The following is a 22,954-nucleotide window of genomic DNA, read 5'->3' as shown; positions in this document are numbered from 1 at the left end:
ACACATGTATATTTAGCACATGTCACCTTATCGTAACCTAACTGCATTACACACAAATATACGATTAAAAAAGTATCATGCAATTATTATGTACACTTAATTTTAAAACATATCGCATGAATCACGATAGTCTAACCAGTCAACATGATATCTGTCAAGTGTTATTTCGTTTCAGATGGGCCGGAAAATTTGGTGTTAAAACTCAATAACGTTTCATTTGCAACCGTAGAAATTGATGAACATTCATCAAACCACATGGAATGTTTGCTAGAAAGTGATCCCAGCTCGGAAATGGCACTTACAAAAGACGGTAAAACAATAGTTAAAAGATCTGGAGTACATCAACTCGTACATGGACTACAGGCTGCATGTTCAGACGCTGGAGTGTATACTTGTTCAGGATACAACCAGTATGGAGTGGGGGATAACGCGTCAATGCACCTATTTGTAAAATGTAAGTGTCATGTTAATATCATGTATGTAAGCAGTTTAACCACATCCATTGTTTCTTAATTGTTAATTCTGCACGTCGTGTAAATAATATGTTGTTATTAAGCCGGAGTTCCATGTCCGATCAATATGAGCTTGTCTTGCCCAGCAATATGAATTTACGTTTGCTAGTTTTTACGAAGTGTATAGTTATTCATAAGTCCATTTGGTTAGGTTAAACATATACGTCTAAATATTTGAACATGGTTTAAATGGTTTATGTTTAAACTTTTGGCTACTGAGCTTTTTTCTGTAATTAATTACATAAGTAATGGTATCAAACGATTGAACCAAACCTAATATGTAAATCTTTATCTGAAACAGGTACGTACCACTGTGTTATACCTAACTGGTATCAACCTGGGACCGTATTCAATAAGCATCTTAGTGAATATTTTCAACTTAGTGAGAATTTCATAATATCTGACATCAGTTATTTTAAATACCCACTTTTTTCATCAGATTTATTCATATGCATACATTGTTTAGACCATTTTCTTGTTTTGGTCTCCAAACATTGTTCGTTTTCTTGGAATTCAAATTAGAAAAAAGGCAATTCTTCACAAAGTTGAACATTGTTACTTAGATGGGTATTAAATACGGCCCCAGAGCAACAATTGCTCCACTGCTGGCCCCAATTTCTCGAACATTCTTAAGTTTAACTCACTTAAGTATCTTATTTCATTTAGCAAAAGTACTTACTTAATATGATTTTATAAAACAAAAAGTAGTTTTTTGTTCTTTATTCATCTCAAATATCATATCCATTAAAGGCCCCCAAACTCGGGGAAATACAGACGAAACTCGTTGTGTCGATATCTCAGGGACCGGGTAAAGAGTAAAACAAAATCGGTAAATAAATAAATTTATACCAGATCAAAAATAGTGTGCTGATCTTGATCCTGTTATAACAGACTTAAGATGTTTCAAAAAAATTCGGGCCAAGTATCAGACGTGTTCAAAAAGAGACAAAACATCATTGGATATAATCATCATATCAAATTGCTCACCTAATTTGAAATTGCACGTATGTTTTACTAATATATAACGTTGGAAAAATTAAATCATATCTGAACTACCAATTAAAAACGTTCTTAAAAAAAGTTAATACGGGCTTAAAAGTGAGCGAAGCTCGCTTAAGTCCAAATTAAGCTGCATGTATGAGTGCATAAAGCAGGACTTCTTTCTTTCAAAGTACCCCTACTTGGAAAATACATAAATGTGATGGGAACAAAAATTTACGTGTGTTTTTTTCCAAATAATTTTAAGCGCGTGATTTCCCGACACCAACATTTCACCAGAGCGTGACCAAACTACATTCGGTTATTTTTGTCATCGTCAAATCGGCCGTCTCCGTAAAATGAATTACATGCATAACTGACGCTACGTGATGCTAAATAGCGCCCAATAGTTCCAACATATGTCAAAGTATGCTTTAAAACGAAATATGTAAACAACAAATAGTAAACTTATCGGTCATAATTTGCCAATGTATTTATCGCTTTTAAGTTAACCGAATTGATTTCGACCAATGCTGAAATAATCAGAACTGGTCACGTAACGGTATGATGAGTTTAGTAATCAGTTCTCATTAACAGATGAGTTGTAGCGCTTATTATTTTTTTGCAACATTCTTCAACGGATTGCGAAATTGTGACTAGAAAGATGGATTAGATAGGTGAGGGTCAACACACTGGCAGGTTTAGATATTGTGACTAAGAATATGGACGGGGATGATGCTGGATGGTTGTCCCCTCTCGCCAACCAATTGGCGTGGAGGTGTGCAAACGCCTCTTAAACAACAGCATGGCTGAGTAAGAGATTATAATGAAAAGGATGGACAGGCCAGGTTGTCCCCAGAGATTTTGACAAAACAAATTAATTAGACTTATCTGCTCATAGGTTTTTCATCAATACAGCAATTATAAGATCGATAATTTATATATGAAGTCAATTTTATTCATGTATTATACTTCGAACATGAACACTCATGTTGACAATTAGTAAGGTTAAATCTATAAACACAGAGGCTACTTTGTGCAAACAGTATGTGTGTCCAAAAGGGGTTCAGTCTACTAAGGGTGTCAACCCAGTTGTTCTGGTTATTTGAAGAAAATTTGAAAATCAACATTTCAAGAATATATAAATTACTTTTTTGCTTATTAAACCAGATTTAGTACACATTAATTTTCAATAACTGCAGTTTCGGAGAGAATTATGTACACATGTATACAGGTTTCATTTACCTGTTATCTTTAAAGCAAGAATAGTTATTTTATACATGATGTGCGCTTTTATGATATTGTATTGTGATAGTTGTTACATAAATTGTATCAGAAATTGTGATGAGCTTAAATCATTATAACATTCAATTTCATTCTGCATTTCTTTCAACTTACTCCTTGCAATTCGCTTATTATGTATTCAGATGAAAATAAGCAAAATAAATACATCATAGATATCTTACCCTTGATTTTTATCAACTTGATAGAGAATTTTTTATAACATTTTCAATTGTTATGCTGTTCTGTCATAATATGTGTTAAGATATTGTCACAGTCATGGAATCCTCTTACAAAATCGATATTTAAACAATCACCATACGTACATAATGAAAAGTAATTCCTGTTACACTTATTGTAGTAATACTTATTATCCTTGTTTATATGAAATTAGCTGTTGCTGTAATTCATCACCTTACAATACAAAGTTTCCGAGATAACACAAAAGGCAGTTTCTCATTTAATATAATGGAGTACTTGTTGGTCAATATGATGTTTTGGAATGGGGAGGTTTCTTTTGTAATATCTGGCATGGGTACAATCAAATATACGTTGGTATTTCAGGTTCGGCAAGGCGACCACCGGGAGTGGATGTTCAGCTTAATATTACCGCACGCCAGCATGTGAATGCAACTCTAGCCTACACAGTTGTCGCCTACCCTGTGCCACACTTTGCCTGGAAGCGGTGTACGACTGGCATGTCTTGTGAACCTTTGCCGAATGATATGAACAAATTTATAATTGATACAAAAGGTCTATCAAGTTACTTAACGGTGCTGGACGTTCAGATCGAGGACTACAGAATGTACCAATTGTCTGTGTCGAACGGAGTTGGTGATCCACTAGTCGAATGGTTACACCTTAATCCAACTGGTATATTACTTTCATTTTATTAAAACATACGACTTCACTTGATCACAGTATTAAGTCTTACCTATTATTTAGGTTCACCTATTATTATTTGTTTCCTCAAGTTAATGCATACTTTGTATACGATTTATCTATGATATTTTCAATTCATTTTGGATTGATGGGACAAGAGTAAGGTTTTGGGCGCAGAATGGTTTAAACCCCCAGTAAATTTACATTTATGCACTGTGCTGTTTGTGGAGGGATGTGCTGTTGTTCCATGTTTCTTGATTGTATTTTTTGTGTTCGATGTCTACCCAGTGCCCTTAAACGGGGTTTATGTTTAAACTTTTGGCTACTGGGCTTGTTTCTGTAGTTTTTTCATATACATATCACAATGTAAAGATATCCTTTTTCGTCCGTTTTCGATCTTAGAACATTTACCCTAGTTTCTGATTTGCTCTTTATTGCAACGCTTTTAATACGGATATTCGTACAATTTTTACGTCTTGAACATCAAGATTATTTATTTTTAAACTTTTCGCACTTGCTTTTCGATAAACTAGGGAGTTTTATCAGTGAAATAACAACTGTAAACTTAAGAGTGAAAATATAAACTTTCAGAAATAATTTAAACTCAAGGGTAGTTCCTTTCCCATGATCAAAACTAAACTCATCTTCTTTGAAGTAGTAAATGTTGCAAAAAATAATAATTTAATATCATGAAAATGTAGCATATATTTAAATAAAGATAATTTGGGAAATGAATAACCGTTTGTTTGAAAAATGAATTATCCTGTCTTTCAAACGTTTGTTTGAGCTTGATCCTAAATGTTCGAACGTTTGCTGTCCTTCAAAACAAGTAACAAACTAAAACAAGTGCTTGAAGATAAATTTGATGTTATATCATATATAAAATATATTTGTAAACTGTACGAACATTCTGGAATAACAACAAGACAACCATTTATAATTGTTTTATCCCGCCCGCCTAAAATCTGTCCACAACAAAGCATGGTCTTCACTCTTTACCTGAGAAACGACCCATCTACAATCAAAATATTTTTTTATACAGATCTCTGACACTGAGTGGTGACCGAATACCCATGTATGCTTTAAATCCAATGTTTATTCACATTTATTTTATTTACACGTTCGAACTTTCAGGATTTTAATTCAGTGTTAGTTTGGTCATGTGTTCATGCCGTGTTCAATTAATAATATTTAAAATATGTGTGCATTTACTGTTATCATTTTGAACATAGATGCATAAATAAAATCTCATTGAAGCATGCTCATATTTTTTGCAATAAAAGACGAGTAAATAAAAAAACCTATATTTGAACTACTTCTTCACGGGCTGGAAATTTAATTGATCATTTAATTAGTTTTTAGCTTCCGTTAATTCTAATTGCAGGAAAACCTGATTTGCCAACGGACTTCCGCGCCATTGAAGACACTATAGGGGAGAGAACTGCTACTTTGACTTGGGTACCAGGATTTGACAATGGATCTCCTCAGAAATTTCATATTTCCTACAGAAAACTGGTTGATGTATATGCTTATTTTACACGAATCGTAAAACATGACAACACACAAGTGATGTTTTACACAGTAGATAATTTAGTTCCTGGAACAGAGTACTATGTTTCTATCTATGCGACGAACAAGGAGGGCACTACTGCATCGATGAACGATACGTTCCAAACTCTTACAGGTATTTCTACAGAGAATATAATTGTATTGCTAGGCAATATTTATGCAACAAGCTGCAGAAACAAGCTCAGTAGTAAAACGTTTAAACATAAACCCAGTTTAATTGCACATGGGTAAACTCCAAAGACATAGAACATAAAATCACAAACAAGAACATAGGACAGCACAAAACTCCACAAACAACACAGTGCATCATACTTTATATAAAAATCTAGGTATGTTTATCAATAATTGTTAAGTACCGCCTTGGAACGGTCAGTAATATGTAAATTTACTGCAACAGTGTCGATATTTGCGAAAATGTTAGTATGTATGCAAGAGTTCAAAAATCTTTGTACCACTTAGTAACATGCATTTTGTATAAACGACTTATCAGCTAGTATTTATATGGCAAATCCTTAACGCTCAAATTGATATGTCTCTATTTTGGGTCATTCATTTTGATTGGGATTCCGGGTTAAAGCATATCATATCTATGAATGATCATAAGAAAACAAGATAAATTACCCTTGGATGTCATTAAATGTATATGTCCTTGTATTAAAAGTGTTTATTACTTTCTTTTAAAATTCACATATGCAAAACTGTTTTCTGTTTCATTAGAAGTTTATTTACAGAATTCTATGGAATAGGTAAAACCTGTTGTTGTTTTTTGGATTTAATGCTTTGTGCAAAACGATTTCGTCGTTTCATGGTAAAATATAATATAAACTTTTATTCAATGTTTTTCAAAACACCCCCTGTTTTTTTCAACAACCCGTTTAGTCGTTAAGGGATTAGAACTCCCATTTTGAACGTCTATTATTTAAGAATATGTATGTATCGTACTTTAAGTGAAGTAAGCATTGTTGCTTCAGCTGGCTACATTCATAAAACGATGTACCTTAATCGTGTCGTTAATACCAATTTCTGTTTGTCTTGCTTTATATTTAATTGTCGTCAAATGAAGATGGCTATGATAAATCAAGAAAAAAAGCTATATATAAAATATATTGGAATAACTGTCTGTTTGGATAGTTATAAAACAGTGTTAGCGACAGTGAACTCCTGATTTCACAGGCCGTTTGGGGGCGGCAACCTCAAAATGGATTGAAAACTATATGTTGTTGTTATCTATTTGTCATCAACCTACTGTTGTCTACTGAGGGTGGTTGGCCTGTTTGTCATTGACTTATATCTTTGTGCCTCAGTAAAATGTCAACAAAAACTACTACTCATGCAAGAATGCGATTTATAAATGTCAGGGCTACCACCTTTGATCGAAAAAGCAGGTAACTAATTAAATGGCCAATTTCACACTCCTTTAAACGGTTATCAAAAACAGCAAATCCCATAATATTATTTAGAACTAGGATCGACTGGATAATAGTCAAATTATTTTCAAAGAAATCAACTGTAACGGAATAAATTCCGTCAGAATACCAGAGCTAACTACGAAAGGTACGATACTTTCTTAAAATGACAGCTATCAGGCATAACTCGCCTTAGTATATTTAAGGTTTAGAAACAAGTACTCAGTTTATACAATTTCATAGGAGGATAAACAATATAAATTAACAAACAAGAAAAGGTATGTATTCGGATGAATATTTTCGAGCTGTCATGGCTGAACGTTAAACCGAAATGATATCCAGATATCTTACGATGTCTGCTGGTATTGGCTGAAGGTTAAATATGCACATTTTGAATCATCAATAGAGAAGGCGAAAATGAAAAGCAGTTACTGATCTGTATACTAATGAAAATCTCTACATTTCAATATAATATATTTTGTTTTTAATTTCAGCCGAACCTGGTACAAATACTGGCCTTGCTGTTGGAGGTGCGATTGGCGGAACTGTCGGAGCGATTGTGATCATTGTTGTCTTCGTTCTCATTCTCAGACGGAAATACTCACTTAACTGTAACTATACTTGATATATAATGTAAATTCAATGTTAATATATGCTTTATTTTGCTTCAGAAAAACAACATAAATATTACAAATAACGTTATAATACATTATATACAGATCAACATTTTTGGCCAAGTAATGACTTAATGACATCAAGTATATTAATAAAGCGATGAATAGTAAACGCAGTCGTTTTGAAAGTTCATAGTTTCCAATTCATCTTTGCATCGGCTTGTTTATTTGTACCGGTGTGTATTGTTTACGGCGAAAAAGATGTCGCGTTATTTAGATTAAAAATATGTCGTGTGAATACCCAGTTTACATGTACCACTGACACTCGGTAGTTGTCGACTGCTCTTCGTTGCCCTTTAAATCTGTTATGCATGACATGTTAAAAACAATACTACTTTCGGGACAACTTTTTATTCGAATTTCTATTGGTATTATTTGTATTTAAACTACAAAATTGTGTTTTAGTTCTTGGCAAAGGCATTGACAAAAAGGGTTAAGAACAAAGATGTTATTTACAGATAATAACTGAAATTCATGTATAAATAAAAAGCCCTGTGCAAATTTAAAATGAGTTAGGAGGGCCAAAGATTCAGATGTTTCAAAATTTCAGTGTTTACATATTTTGCAGGTGCTTAATAATGCAAGATTAAAAATACATGTGCTGGTAAATAAAAGAGTAGAGCAATGTTTTTTTCGAATGAAAATTAAACCCACAATACAGTTAATATTTCAGCTGTTTCAATGTTTTATTTTATTGCTTTGAACCCAAAATCGTTGTTTTAGGTGCTGCTGCTGCTGCTGATAGAAAACCGGAGTAAGTGTTCTCCATTCCGTTATTTTGTTGATGGGAAACGTATCATTGTTTATGAGTATGTGTTGAAATTAAGTTATTTTGCCTAGATGACTATCGTTGGTACTACTTACATATCTATTTCATAGTTGTATTTCTTACAATTTAAGTAACATTTGATTGTGAAATATGAAACCTTGGATGGTATTCAATATGCAGCTCAGTTTGGGAGTAGTCAAATATCTAAGCACTATTTAAAGGAACAAGTTATGGGCCAGAGCGACACTTGAATGTTCTTGAGTTTTCATGGGGTTTAAACCAGTTTCGCATAACCTAACACATGTCCGAACATTAACCAACAGAGTGTTCACAGTACTTTTTACGTGCACAGACGAATAAAAGAGGGAACTTTGGTAAGCAGCAAGTGCGTTGGTTAATCCGAATGCCATGCAAAAACATTCATAGAATTCGTTGTTTCATACAGCAGTAAATGCAATTTTTTTTTTGTGTATTTACTCCGTCAATTTCAAGTTGATGGGACTTTGATTTCATGTCAATAAAAAAGCTCAATAATCGAAAACATAAAAAACCTGTTAATAGGCACACGGCAAGGGCACAAACGACAATAAACTAGAGACTCAAGCGTATAAACACCACATACACAAATACAGCAATACAGATATTTTCTGGTTCTCCTAACAGGGATGGTGGTCGACGCCTATGCATTTGCCGAAATGGAATGTCACTCGCTAAATGTAATATTTGTTTGATATTAATGCAAAAACCAATGTAATTGTCATCTACTGAAAACACTTCTTCCGCAACAGTTATTTTGGCTGGGATGTTGACAAAATATTTATCGTCTGGTGGAGTTAGGAGAAGAGACGTGTAGAAGATTTAGGTAGGTCATCGCCTGCATTAATTTCTTCAATATAAAACATCATCAAATAACCAGGGTTGGCTACACATCATGGGAACTTGCTTTTTGTAACCGTTTTTGCAGTTCTCGCAAAGCACCTGTGTTTATATGGCTGGACGGCTCTTTTGGCATTTTTCAAATAAATCAAAGTTTGTATCAGTGTATTGCCAGTAATTGTCCTTTCAGTTTCTTGAGAAAGTACCTGGAACTTTATTGCCCTTTCCTTCAAAACCATGGTTTCAACCTCGTTCTTCATTTCGTTATTTTTATCTCTCTCTTTCAGACCTATCAATTTGTCATGAAGCTTCTGTAGCAGATACTTGTTTCATTGAATTCAAATGAGTCTTTTGTCTTCTTTACAGTGTTAATATCCTGTTTTCAGTCTTTCTGCTGTTCTGGACTGGCATTTTTTTCATGTATATTTCAAATATTATTTTATCTTTTTTAAACGTATAAGTTCTTTGGTGAATAATCAGAAGATTCGTTAACTTTTTCAAACCAGAGTGAAGCGCTGTTTTCAGTGATATTTTTCCAGATCGCCTTATTAAATGTCAGTTGAAAGCTTTATGAAATTATTCCCCAAGTCTAGTAGCAAATGTCTGCACTGACACATTGTGATTTTTAACGATCTTATTAACGATTATATTGTTTCCAAAGTTTAGTTTCTTAAAACACTTCGACAAACCTTTTCAAAATACGGCGGTCTGAGGGGCTCTGTCAAAACATTATTTTGGAAATAGGTTTGTCGAAGTGTTTTATGAAACTATTCACCTTATCAATCTTCGGTTATAGAACGCAGGCGGAGCTATTTAAGCGGCAAAGACTGCCCTTTGTTTCATTTAAAATGGTGAAGTAAAAGAAAAGTTACTTACAAAATGTTGCCTTCCGACATAGCATATTATGACGTCAATCAGTTTCTAGATTGTAAACTATTGTTATGTGCAAGCGACTCATTGTATACTGTAGTCCTTGCACCATATGTCAGTTCTAACGTAGAGCTATAGTTTATTACTGCGACATAAAATGTATAGATTTTGGTCACTTTGACCTTTAGTCAAACATTGAATGTTCAAACTATAAAACCGTTACCAAATACCATGGCTAAACATAAGAACTGACAAATCTAAATTGAAAAAGGAAAGCCAAGCGCAATTAGGAAAGCTTTTTTTATTACATCACTGATGGTGTAATAACATCTATTGATGCATGGGAAGTAATCTAAACATACCATTTCAGTTTTACATTTAATAAAATGCAGAAGGCTCGTCAATAACCTTGACCTATAGACAAATAACTATGACTCTACTAGCTCACTCTGCACTATTTATTCGCATGACTAAGGCAGGCCCCAATGATTCACTACACATGTCATTTATGAGAAGCACACAATTCGATTAGCTGCATCGTTATTCGATCCAATTAAGACCAGGTACCGTATTCAATAACCGACTTAGATTAAGCTTAAATTGAAAATAAGAAACTAAGTATTTTGATTGGCCTGTATACATAGCTTGCTGAAAGAATTCACTGAGTTATGTCTAAGGATAATGATGAGATCAATATTGTATACTGGCCCTGTTCTGAATATTACTTCCATGAGTATACAATCACAATGCGCCATTTTGTTACATATACTACGCTGTGAAATATGCACAACATGTTTTGGTGTTTAAATTATTTTATTTAAAAAGCTCATTGTTCAATGTTTAGTAGTATTTTAAGTGTTTATTAAACATATGTTATGCGTTGAAAGAAGAAATGTTGCGTGAAGTGTACATTTTGTTTTGCTGTTGACACTTCCATTTATAAGTAATAGTATAACAACTCGAACGTTATGTTAACGTTTACTACGTTCATGATAGTAGGAGGTAAACATTGTTTAAATAAAATACGACTTAAAAATCAGAAAAATTATGCAACTGGTGTCCATGTCTCCATCTACAAAGCATAGTTTCCATGCATTAAAGTGTGAGTGGGCATATTTCCCTTTTCGTTTTATAGATCCGGTACAGACAACCTCACATATGCCGCTCCAGAGGCGTACGAGGACGTGTCTTTGCCAACGAATGCATCGACTTACGATGCTCTTAGTTAGTAATACTTTTTTTCTTATTTCGTATTTTTCAATCTTTGATGATTAAACAAAGAGATATGTTTGATTCTGTCAAACAGCCACTGTTGAAATAACCACAATGGTTAAGATTAATGTAATATCAAATTTCTTATTTAACTCGATAAGTCTTGGTTTTTATTAGTTTAAGAAAAGATGTTTAATAAATTCCGTATTAAATGACAAATAATGGTATATCAAATTTACAAATATATATACAAAACATTATAATAAGCTTCAACATGGAATTTTGAAATTGCACTTTTTAAAATAAATTTGATTTTCAATTATATTTATACTCTGATTTACATTTATCAGACGATTTTAATTGCTTATAATCGTTTAACCTTTCAGAAACTGGAAACAATGGGTAAGATAAAAACATGATAATAATATATTAAAACTGTAGGACGAAATAAAGTCACTATATGAACTGAATTTATAATAGATTTTATTAGTCTATCATCGAATGTTTTTCACATTTTTTAAACATCTGAAATATAAAAGATAATGTATATTCGGCATTAAGAAAAAGACATTTTAATAGGATTGTAGATTTCACTTATTCAAGCATTACGGTATTTCCCATTCGATACATATGAGTCAAATACTATAAATTACCACACAGTCATGTGAAAGCCTTTTCTCAATAACACACCAATCACGTTATAAACGTAATAAGGTACATGTTATATTTTCTTGGCACATGTGTTTATTGATGTCTACAACAAACTGAATAAAACAGAATTGTGTGCCGAATTGATGGATTTGAATTACACAAGTGTATATATTTCGCCTAATTAAGTTAATAAGGATATAATATCGTCTCGATTTGATAATCGATTTATTTTGAATGTTACGTACTTCTTGAAAATATTTCTTGTAAATTGTACTAACCAGTCTCCAGGATTTCCCTAACCGTTACCATACAACAGTTACCAGTTCATTGTGGGTAAAACCAAGTTTACGTTATCTTTTAGGCCTGACGAATCGCACATTTACACGGCGTTGGATAAGAAGAGTTCAAAGTCACAAAGGCACTACGAAAATGTCAAGAAAAGTATATAAATGCTGTATACATTATTTAAAAGAATGGTTTATTCCTGAAGATTGGAGTGATCTGTTGATGTGTTCATAATTGTATAACGATCAACAAAGTCAAAACAATTATTAAAAGATTTCTTAATAATTAATGAAAATGGCGCATGAAATCAAATCACACAAAACTGTATGAAAGCTCAATTTTAAATCATTATAGTAATTATTGATTTGATCCATCACACCATATCTTAGTTTCAATATGTATGTAATCAATTCGACTGTTTTTTTTCTAAATCCCTTCCATATGTTTGCAGGAGATCCAGTTTACAACAATATTGTCCGGGGAAAACTGATGCAAACCCACTGTTAAGCAGATAACTGCAACTTTAAACATGACAACCAGCCGCCGTGTGATGATGGGAAGACTTTCAATTTTATAATGTCATTTATTTCCCAGTGAAAACATTATACGTTTATAACAATTCAAATTATGTATATTTCAATTCACTACAGCTTTTGATCCACTCATATATCGATACAAAAAGGGACAATATCATGAGAATTTCTGCATTCATATAATCATTATACCCAACCTTCATATATTAAAAGTTGGGTATAATGATTGTATCCACATTCAAAACAGTTGATTTCATGAATTTAGGAGAAATTCTGAGAATACCTAGAAGGGGACCTGGTATATCAATACGAGAAATATCAAGGATAGTTTTATTGTTAAAAAATAAATTGTTTCTTTACAACCTACTAATTTCTGTGTATTCTAGTGCATAAATATGGTATACAGACAGTGTGACATTGAATTTCTATAGGATGCAGGGTAAAACGATTATAATTATCCTTTTACGTCTAGCAAAGGCTGTTATACCTTTTGAAACTCTTGAAGTCGGAGGTATATGTTGACAAAGAAACCAAGTGGAATAACTATGTTTGGTCTATATACACAAAATGTTCAAATCACTATTATTAAACTACGTAATATGTTTCCAAATAGTACAAGTGTTCGTCAAAACAATTTTCACAAAGTGTGAGGAAATTATATAAATATCATTTCGCAGCATGTGTGACATTGATATTGTCAACCCGAGAGCATTCTGTTTTGAGGGTTGACAGTATCAATGTCACACATGCTGCCATATGATTTTTTATTATACCTAACAAAATTAAGTACATACAGAAGTTTCAAACTGTTTTTAATTCATTTATCTCAACATTTTAACTTGCTGACAGTTCCTGTCGTCTGATGTTTTTGTGTACACATTGAATAGTGACGTCACTGCTGTATGTGTATAAGGGAGGCAATAACGTCATGATTTAGCCAAAATATTGAAGCAGTTATGTATCATTAAGATAATTATATACAATAGCTATATGTGCGAAAAGTAAGCACCGTATCACAATATCACCGCAGTGCTAGCACCGTTTCAACATCCAACAGTACAATAAGAGTATTGTTCTCGAGGTATCATGTACGATTTGTTCTCGCAGAAACAAGCAAGGGGACCATAGGGACTTATGTCACTGTGTAGCCGAGACCTGGCCCTAAGTGATGGCACATATGAATACCCGAGGATTTTAAGCTATACGGGATAGGAACATTAACTCGAATCCCAATGCCAATTTGCCTTATTTTCTGACACTATTATGGTACGTATGCCTTAACAACGAACAAGGGGTGGTATGGCGATGCGTTGCTACGGTGCTAACTTCACGCACGTCAATAGCTTATTGAAAATGATAATAAAGTCAATAAAGAAATAAGTACTGACGGAGAAGTGCATTATATCACATTTCTCTTTCTAAAATGATCAACCACATACTTCGGGAATTAACATAATTTTATGAATTTAATATTGTTATAAACAGGCTTTATATGCAACATTTCTTTCCTTTTGAAATCAATTGGATATCGATGTAAAAGTCTTTCAATATCGAAATAAATACATTCAAGTACATGAAACCACTGCCATTTAATCACAAAGTTCACATTTTCTTTCATTTAGCTTTATTTTATAGACTGGGACTTTAAAACTATAGGATCTTTTATTTATATGCTAAAGCAGTTAAAACATGATATTATTAAAGTTATAATATGACTTTGGAGATATGTCTCGAGATGTCCAGTTGTACTCAATACAATACAATTTGTTTATTCTGACCATTATATTTCTGGTAATAGTTTAGCATACAATCATTTTAATTTTATTTTATATACCATAAATGCTTATTTTTGATTATAAATACCATTATTCTTGTTATAATTACTTTGTATTTATATATATGCTCATGTTTTAATTATCATTCAGAATTTCCTTTATTCCTCCAAAGCTTAAGTCACACTAAACTCATAAATGAAAACATTAAAACTTATGTTTATTAATGTTAGTATTACAACAACTGAAAATTGTATGTCCAAAAGGGTAGAATATAGGTATCCGATCGGCTGTCCGTCCATATGTCCTTCTCCACGGTTTCCGATCAATATTTGAAGATATTCGCCTGCACCAGTGGGTACTTAACTTTTTATTCACCTGAATTATACTATCTGAACTTTCATACGGCTAATGTATTGAAACCTTTTTCAAATTTACTTTCATAATTGAAATTTTATCAATGCGGCTTAGTGACTCGATTCGAGTGAATTTATTTCTCTCACCTGTTTGTATAAGAGCCTTTGTATCATGACTAGCTAATACTTTAATCGATCACTAATACATATATTTACGTTACTTAAACTAAAACATTAACTTCAAAATTATAATGTATTGAAACCTTTTTCAAATTTACTTTCATAATTGAAATTTTATCAATGCTGCTTCTTAAACAGAAATGATTGTTAAACAACGCAACATATTGTTTCTTCATGATTGATCAATTTAAGCTATTTTAAGAAGGTTTAAAGTTCAATGTAAATGAAAAAATGATGTATTTACATGAATGTGTTTACTGTTAATATGATACATGTACATTACATATTGGCATATTATTGCATAAACTATGATTAATGTACTTAATTTTCGTAGTCACTTTAAACTACTTTAATTATTGTGTCTTCCTAAACTTATATAATTAAATGATAAAGTTATTTGATTTGTTAAATATTTGCCATGTTTGAATTAGACTGGAATCCAGTTTGAAAAAGTGTGTTTCTCTAAAATGTGTACACAGAGTCTGTAAAATGTCAAAAATTAGTATTGAAATTCAGCCAGCAAGGCAATGATATATGCCTCTTGTTCATATACATGCTTTAGAGCAATACTCAATTGCAATACATAATTGTCTGTACATGAATTTTCTTTCTTAAAATCTTGTCATGTACTACTATGAAATGTCATTGATATTCTTAGACATTCTTATTTTTCCTTTTTACATTATATACTTGACTACGCTTCCAACATCCAATTATATTTTTCGTCTGTTTATTTGTACTTCAGCCATTTGACTTTTTTATATTTTTGTCAAATGTCCTAATACATCTAGATTTATGAACATAGACAACTTTCTTCGTATATGGTACAATATCAGATATACTATGTCCTCCATACTCACTTTCATACGATTAATCATATACATGCTCATTGCGTTCTTTATACTCTCTCCTTCTTTCATTGTCAATGTAGTAATTGTGTGGTTCTGAAAATAATTTGGTCGTACATTGTTTGTTACATTGTGTCGTCGATTGTACTAGCATTTCTTATTTTTATGCCCTCCCCCCTTCGAAGAAGAGGGGTATATTGCTTTGCACAGGCATGTCGGTATGTCGGTCGGTCGGTCCGTCGGTAGACCAAAGCTTGTCCGATAACTGAACAATTCCTGAACGTATGGTCATCAAACTTCACATGAAGGTTGGACCTGACCAGTAGATGACCCCTATTGATTTGGGGGGTCAAAGGTCAAGGTCACAGTGACCTTTAAAGCGAACTCGACAATTCCTGGACCTATGGTCATCAAACTTGACATGAAGGTTGGGCCTGCCCAGTAGATGACCCCTATCGACTTTGGGGGTCATCAGGCCAAGGTCAATGTCACAGTAACCTTTAACGCAAAAAAGTTAACAAATCTTCTCCCACTGATATCTCAAAATGCCTGAACTTATGATCATTAAACTTGACTTGGATGTTAAGCCTGACCAGTAGATCACCCTTATTGATTTAAGGATTCATAGAGCCAAAGGTCAAGGTCTAGGTGATCTTGAATGGTAAAAGGTTGTCCGAGTGATAACTCAACAATGCCTGAACCCATGGCCTTTAAACTTGACTTGGAGTTGCATCTGACTTGTAGATGACCCCTTATGATTTAAGGGGTCATTGGGTCAAAGGTCAAGGTCACAGTGACCTTGAACGAAAAAAACTTGTCTGTGTGATAACTTGACAATGCCTGCACCCATGGCCCTCGAACTTGACATTTAGGTTTTTGGTGACCAGCTGATGACTCTGGATTTTGAGTTCATAGAGTCAAAAGTCATTGTCATAACACACTCTATCCTCACACTTTAATGGTTATAATCTTAAAACTGCCTTAACGGCAACAAATCAGCTGTCATTTCAGTCCATGCATATTTCATTCAATTGTCCATATAATCCTGACAATATGGCGCTCAGGGGGGTGGCATAATGTTTGACAAACATCTCTTGTTATAATTTCAATTACATGAATTGGCAAACAAATATTAACGTCGGCCAAAATGTAAAATATAGGTACAACAGCCGTTTCCATCTTACTGTGTATCTTTTGTTCCTACTGGGCTTAGCGAGCGACGCAGGTGATGTTTACTCTTCAGATTTCAATCTGAATACTTTAGTTGATAGTTCGGGGAGTAAAATCAACCCCTTATCATAACAGTTAGCCATTGAACAATGCATCTCATATCCAACACACTTAACAGAAAAACCGTCCACAATTATCGATCTCTTATTTGTTGCTAACTCAGACACCTTGGTCCATAGTGGAGTTGGAGAGCCATTTCTAGAACAAAACATTCGTATTCATTGCCCAATGTTTTGAAATTTTATATAAAATAAACCGGTAAAGAAGGTCACTCGTCGTAGAAAATGGAAATCTGACAATGGGAACTATACGCAACTTTGCCAAAAGCTTTCGAACACTGTGTGATTATTCACTAATTAATAATACAAATATTGATTTGTTCACTGCTAATTTTACTAAATCAATTAAATAACTATTAATCCTTCTTGGATGAATAGTGACATTAAAATAAAAATTCGACAACGCAAAAGAGCTTATAGAAAGGTCAAACGCACTAAAAATCTGATACATTGGACTAAGTTTTGCGGATTGCGCAATGAAGTTGTCGCTCTGATTCGGGGTTCAAAATTGAAGTACTTTGACTCACTTGCTTCGAAATTTAAAATCAATGACCTAAGTTCTAGTGATTGGTGGAAAACACTTAAGTCATTAATCACTCCAGCTAAATTACAAGGCTTTCCTCAAATATGTCCTTCACACCTCCGTTGACGATTCAAAACAAGTATTACATGAACTTTATTTACTTGATGTTGATTCTAAATTTGGTATGATTAATATCGTACCTTCCAAAGTCAAAGATGCTATAAGTAATCCCTTTTTTGGTAACGCATTTTGGCCCTATAGCAATGATAATCGTATTCTACTTCGGTCGGTCAAGCATCAATAAGATCACTTAGAAGCGCATCCGGTATCTCTAGCCTTCGTACACACGTCACTTATTATGAATTCATTCGTTCCGTCATCAATTTAGCATGGAATAGTCTCCCAGCTAAAGCACAAAACATTGACACTGTTTTTGGTTTAAACGCTTTCCTAAGGTCGGATAATTAAAAGCCAAATATAATGTTATATTATGAAAAACGTCGATAACAAGTCATTCATACTCGCTTACGAAATTAATGCAGTTCTTTGAACCATCACCACTTGGTTAAAGATATTGTTCTCTCACCTTTCTGTTCGCGTGGAATTCAGGAGACAACGTATCATTATCTTCTTATCTGTTCTCGTTATACTGACCAAAGGAGACTAATAGTCAACTCGGTGGAAACTCATATCCAACTATTTATATCTGCACTCACCCATAATTGTCTCCTTTCATGTGATAATCAGCACTAACAATCAGGTCTCAATGAAGAATAGGCAATAGAAGCATTTCATTTAAATCAACCACCCTACCATATTTCTTCTCTTTCATGCTCTTTAATTTTTTTTATTTTGTTCTCAACCAAAGTCAACGACTTTTGCATTCGATTAGTGGAAATAGACTACGATTACTTTAGCATTGTTAATTAGTAAAAATAATTACACAAAGTTGTTAAACTTTTAGCTACTATCTAATCCGTGTACATCGTCTGTAAATACATTATCTTTACATATTTAATAATATTCAATAAAGCCAAATAATGTTTTACAGTTAACTTAAATGCAACTTTTTAACTATTAAATTCAACAGTATAAATCTCATTGTGTCCTCTACATTGTAAGCTGTACAAATGTCCGTCACTAACTATGTACTTTTGCTAAGGTTTGGAGAAGAACTTTTTAAAATATATTTATCTTTCGTTCTAATCCTTATTTCTAGATTGAGTATGTGTTTTCTGTTTGTTTTTATGTGATGAATGTCTACGCTGATTAATAACATACGTTTAAACCAATATTTGAAGATCCCTTAGGACCAGGGTTTTTAAACTTTGTAGTCAAGATGGTTAAGACCTGCAAATATAGCTTTTTGATTTTGAGGTCAGTTGGTCAAACCTCAATTTACTGGTGACCTTAAGAATACCTACAGCTGACAATTGGTTTCAAACTTTGTAGGCCGGTTGGTCATGGCCACCAGATGAATCCAAGTGTTTTGGTGTGAGGAAAATTCAAGGTCGTTGTTACCATGAGCTATAAATACGCCTTCCCACATTAATATTTGTAAAAGCAAAGGCCTAGAGTCCTCAAACTTGGTAGAGGTCCCTTATACATGACCCACACTAGTCCAGCAAATGTTTTGACGTCAGTTGGTCAAAGGTCAAGGTCGTCCCTTTTCGCTGAAAATCCAATTTCGTTCAATGACTATAAATATTAGGTGTCTTTGGTGATTTACATCAACATTAATTTTGTTCCTTATTGTTATAGTGGTGCAGTTGTGGTCTCGTTTAATGTGATTTGAAAAAAGGGAGTTAATTATACTCTTACTATAGTCCGAAGTGTAATATATTCTTCACGTGCAGGTTCGTTTTGACATTTTTGATACGATTGATAAAAGTGCATTTGTGATATTTTCTGTACAAAGTAGTGGACTCTGCAATAGCATTGAAACATAATGAGCGATTGTGGTCTTTTTTATGTAAAAAACATTGTAAGCTTGTGTCTCTGTCTTTTGTCAAGAGGTCCAATCTTTTAAATCGTTTTTACAACAATAAGTAATACTAGTATTGAATGAGGACACCATAAATTTGTTTCATGACTTATATTTGTTGACGTTTCCTTTTGCATGAATGAAATCATCAAACTATAGTCTGATTTCCATCTTGCATATTTTCAGAAATATAAGTAATGATATGAATTAATGTTTGTTTTAGTATGTTTTGATTTATTATACTCATTGTGTAATTATTGATAAATACTAATTTTGAAACAACTGAAGTTATATTTTCCGGGAAACACTCGTTTGCATGCTACAGTGTGAACGTTTGGAACTTTTAACCAGTAAGGAATACGTAAATCTAACACGGAAAGCCATTTAAAGCCTGCTGCAAGAAGTTCTTTTTTTCATCACCGATTGCGAAAACTTTTGTAAAGATTGTATGCATTATTCCATGCATATAGTTTATACATTATGTAAGGTGTTAATACATGTGTGATTGTCCTACTTACTTCTTTATTTTAATGAGATTTCTTTTTAACATTTAGGTACAAATTGATGTATTGTTATTGATCTGTTAAATTGGTGTATCATATTTATGTTTCATTATGTTTTCGTATTAATATTTTAATATATTTATACTGTTTGAAATAACATCAATATATGCTTACGTTTTCATTATTGGCATATTTTCATGTCAAAACCATCATTTTTTTTCCAGTTTTAGGTCATGATAAAAAATGTAATGATGCTTTTTAAACAATATGTATCCTTGCGGAAGTGAAATGTGTTTTCACATATGTGTTTGATTATAATTGCATTACTTCTTTTAGTGTCATTCTATTTTATTGTATGTGTGTGTATGTGTGTGTAATTATAATAGCTTTATAAAAGTGCTTTAAATTTTAAAATGTATTGCTTTATCAAAAAAAAACAGTGAAAATAGGTTTATTGTCTGTATGTATACAATGCATTTGATGCAATAGCTCATTTAATCAATCGGACAAGCTTTTTGTATTCATGGTCAAATGAAGCTAATCCTTTGAGTCAATGACATTAAAATCAACCTACTAAGGATCATCACATCTACTGGTCACGCGAAACCCACAAGCCAAGTTTGAGGACCATGGGTGGAGGAATTGACGCGATATCACTCGGACAAGCTTCTCGCACAGTGACCGTGACATTTGAGCCGATAAACCTCAAAATCAATAGGGGTTATCCACTGGTCACGCCCAACCTCTAAATCAAGTCTGAGGACCATAGGTCAATCGAACAAGCTTTGGTCTACCGACTTACCGGCCGACCGACAAACCGACCGACTACATTTGCAAAGCAATATAATTGATAGTCTGTAATTTGAAATCAACGGACAAACTTAAATAGTTTCCGAAAAGCTTTTAAGAAATAGATTATATTCAAATTGAACCATATCATAATGCTAGTAACATAATAAATGATCTGTCGTTTGTAAATCTAAACCATTTATTAAGAACCTGTGATGTTATGATAAGAGTGGCGGTAATTTGTAATCTAATGGAAAGAGTGTTCAAACCTCTCAAGAAAAGATAAAACAATAAAGTTTCAAGTCAATAAATGCAATAAACCTGAATGTCAAATCAATGCAATGATGTTGACTAACCTTAATAATAAACAATGCAAGGAGTACATACAGTGGTTGCCTCTATAAGGCAAACATAAACTAAATAACGCAGACAATTGTAAACGTTTCACAGTGTTGACCGATGGATAAATTACCGTAGCAATATATTTCGAGATATTTCATTTCGTAAATACCTACTCTTAGAATGTAGGTGTCTAGAAGTGTCAGTACATTCTTCATTATTATGTTTTTAAACTATATATTCACTCGTTTAGATTCTTAACTGATCTTAACACTGAAAGAAAAACAAACAAATCCACCAACCAAAACAATTTCATGTAATACTAGTAACTCAAGAAAATTGATAATGTAGGCATGGCTTTTCGAAGTTTTGTTTTGTTAACCTTGCCGTTTCAAAGCGATAACACCAACAATTGTTAAAAAGCTATGCTGTTGCATGTTGTTCTCTCTGTGTTGTTGTGTATGTGTTGTTGATGTTATGTTGTTCAGTGCCTTTTCAGTTCAAGCCTGTTGCCTTTAAAAATGTTTTCTGCTAAAAAACTGGTCTTATCTCTGTAATTCTCATTGCGATAGTGTGATATTCACATTTTAATCATATAATAAATTTGTGTCAACGCTTAGGATTACATTGAATTAATATAAAATTTGTTTTGTTTTTCTTCACAGGCAATTTGCTGATTTAATGACTCTTGAAGAGAAACTTGATTGATTCTAATTGAACGAATTTTCTTTCAACTTCTAAAACTATCCCGATGGTGTCACCAAATTATGTATCGTTTGTCTTCTCTAGATTTAGAACTTCGATGTTAATTTACCTAATGAACTGAAATAGAATATAAAGAATTATTCTTATTGCTATATTGCTGATGATATTGTTATTATGGCTGAATCTGAAGAAGAATTAAAGAAACTTATGTTTGTTCAACAGTTTTGTGATAGATGGAATTTATGTGTAAACTCTACTAAGACTAAAGTAATGATTGTTTTTAAAAAAGGGGCAGGTTAAGAAAAAGACATAAGATTCTCATATATGGGAGACATACAAGAAATAGTCAAGCATTTTAAATACTTAGGCATGGTTTTTACACTAGGAGGCTCCTTTTCAATAACGTTTGCAACATTAGCAGTACAAGCATCATAAACATTGTTTTAATTAACATCACATCTGATTACATTTCCAGCATTGTTCTTACCAAATAAAGTAGACTTTGTTATTTGTTAATTTTACTAATTTTAAATTATGGATCTTACATTTGGGGACTAATTTTTAGAAAGTAGGCCAAATTGTAAATCATGGGCAAAATCCGTATGCATTTTTACAGGCTCTTGGTTTTCACTATGCTTATGCAAATCAAGGCGTTCGCAATGAGAAAATGTTTTTATTACTGTTTCACGCAGAGCAAAAAAAAACTCATCATGAGCAATGACATATGTTTTGTAGTTTTGAGCTGCACATACTTGATAAAGTTACTATAAACGATTACCTTGATTAGAATCTTCTTATAGATAAGAAGTTCAAGAAGAAAGATGGCATAAACCTGAACCAACAAATTTTCAAGATCGATAATGTATGTTATGCAATGTTTTAGAAAATAAATTTCAATTTTATTTTTGAATGTCCTCTGTATAATGAATTAAAAAACACATATATTGATAGATATTATTGCAAAGACCAAAATATACACAAATTTGTTCCATTAATGTAATCTGATAGTATTATATTAAATAGGAACTCCATTTCTAGCACACCGGATAGGCATTTCCGGTGACGTCAGCCGTGCTGGAAAATCCCATCTGGCATCCCCCCATGCCAGATGAGTCACGCGCTGTGACGTAATACTTTTTTATTTCTTTTATTATATACTTTAAGTCAC

General features: G+C 33.0%; 1 protein-coding gene across 1 annotated transcript in view; it reads left to right on the top strand.

The window, feature by feature from the left end:
- The window catches only part of LOC128241573 (nephrin-like), a 44,518-nt gene extending 24,207 nt beyond the window's left edge, over nt 1-20,311 (top strand). The window contains exons 8-16 of the mRNA XM_052958577.1: nt 176-454; nt 3,336-3,644; nt 5,038-5,337; nt 7,123-7,239; nt 8,026-8,056; nt 10,953-11,041; nt 11,416-11,431; nt 12,042-12,121; nt 12,417-20,311. Of these exons, the coding sequence (XP_052814537.1) occupies nt 176-454; nt 3,336-3,644; nt 5,038-5,337; nt 7,123-7,239; nt 8,026-8,056; nt 10,953-11,041; nt 11,416-11,431; nt 12,042-12,121; nt 12,417-12,472 (1,277 nt within the window). The 3' untranslated portion in view covers nt 12,473-20,311. The remainder of the gene's footprint in view (nt 1-175; nt 455-3,335; nt 3,645-5,037; nt 5,338-7,122; nt 7,240-8,025; nt 8,057-10,952; nt 11,042-11,415; nt 11,432-12,041; nt 12,122-12,416) is intronic.
- The last annotated feature ends 2,643 nt before the right edge of the window (nt 20,312-22,954 follow it).

This window comes from Mya arenaria, chromosome 7 (genome assembly GCF_026914265.1).
Source record: "Mya arenaria isolate MELC-2E11 chromosome 7, ASM2691426v1".
Taxonomy (NCBI): Eukaryota; Metazoa; Mollusca; class Bivalvia; order Myida; family Myidae; genus Mya; species Mya arenaria.
Note: the sequence above shows the minus strand (reverse complement) of the source record. Positions and strands in the feature narration are given on the sequence as shown.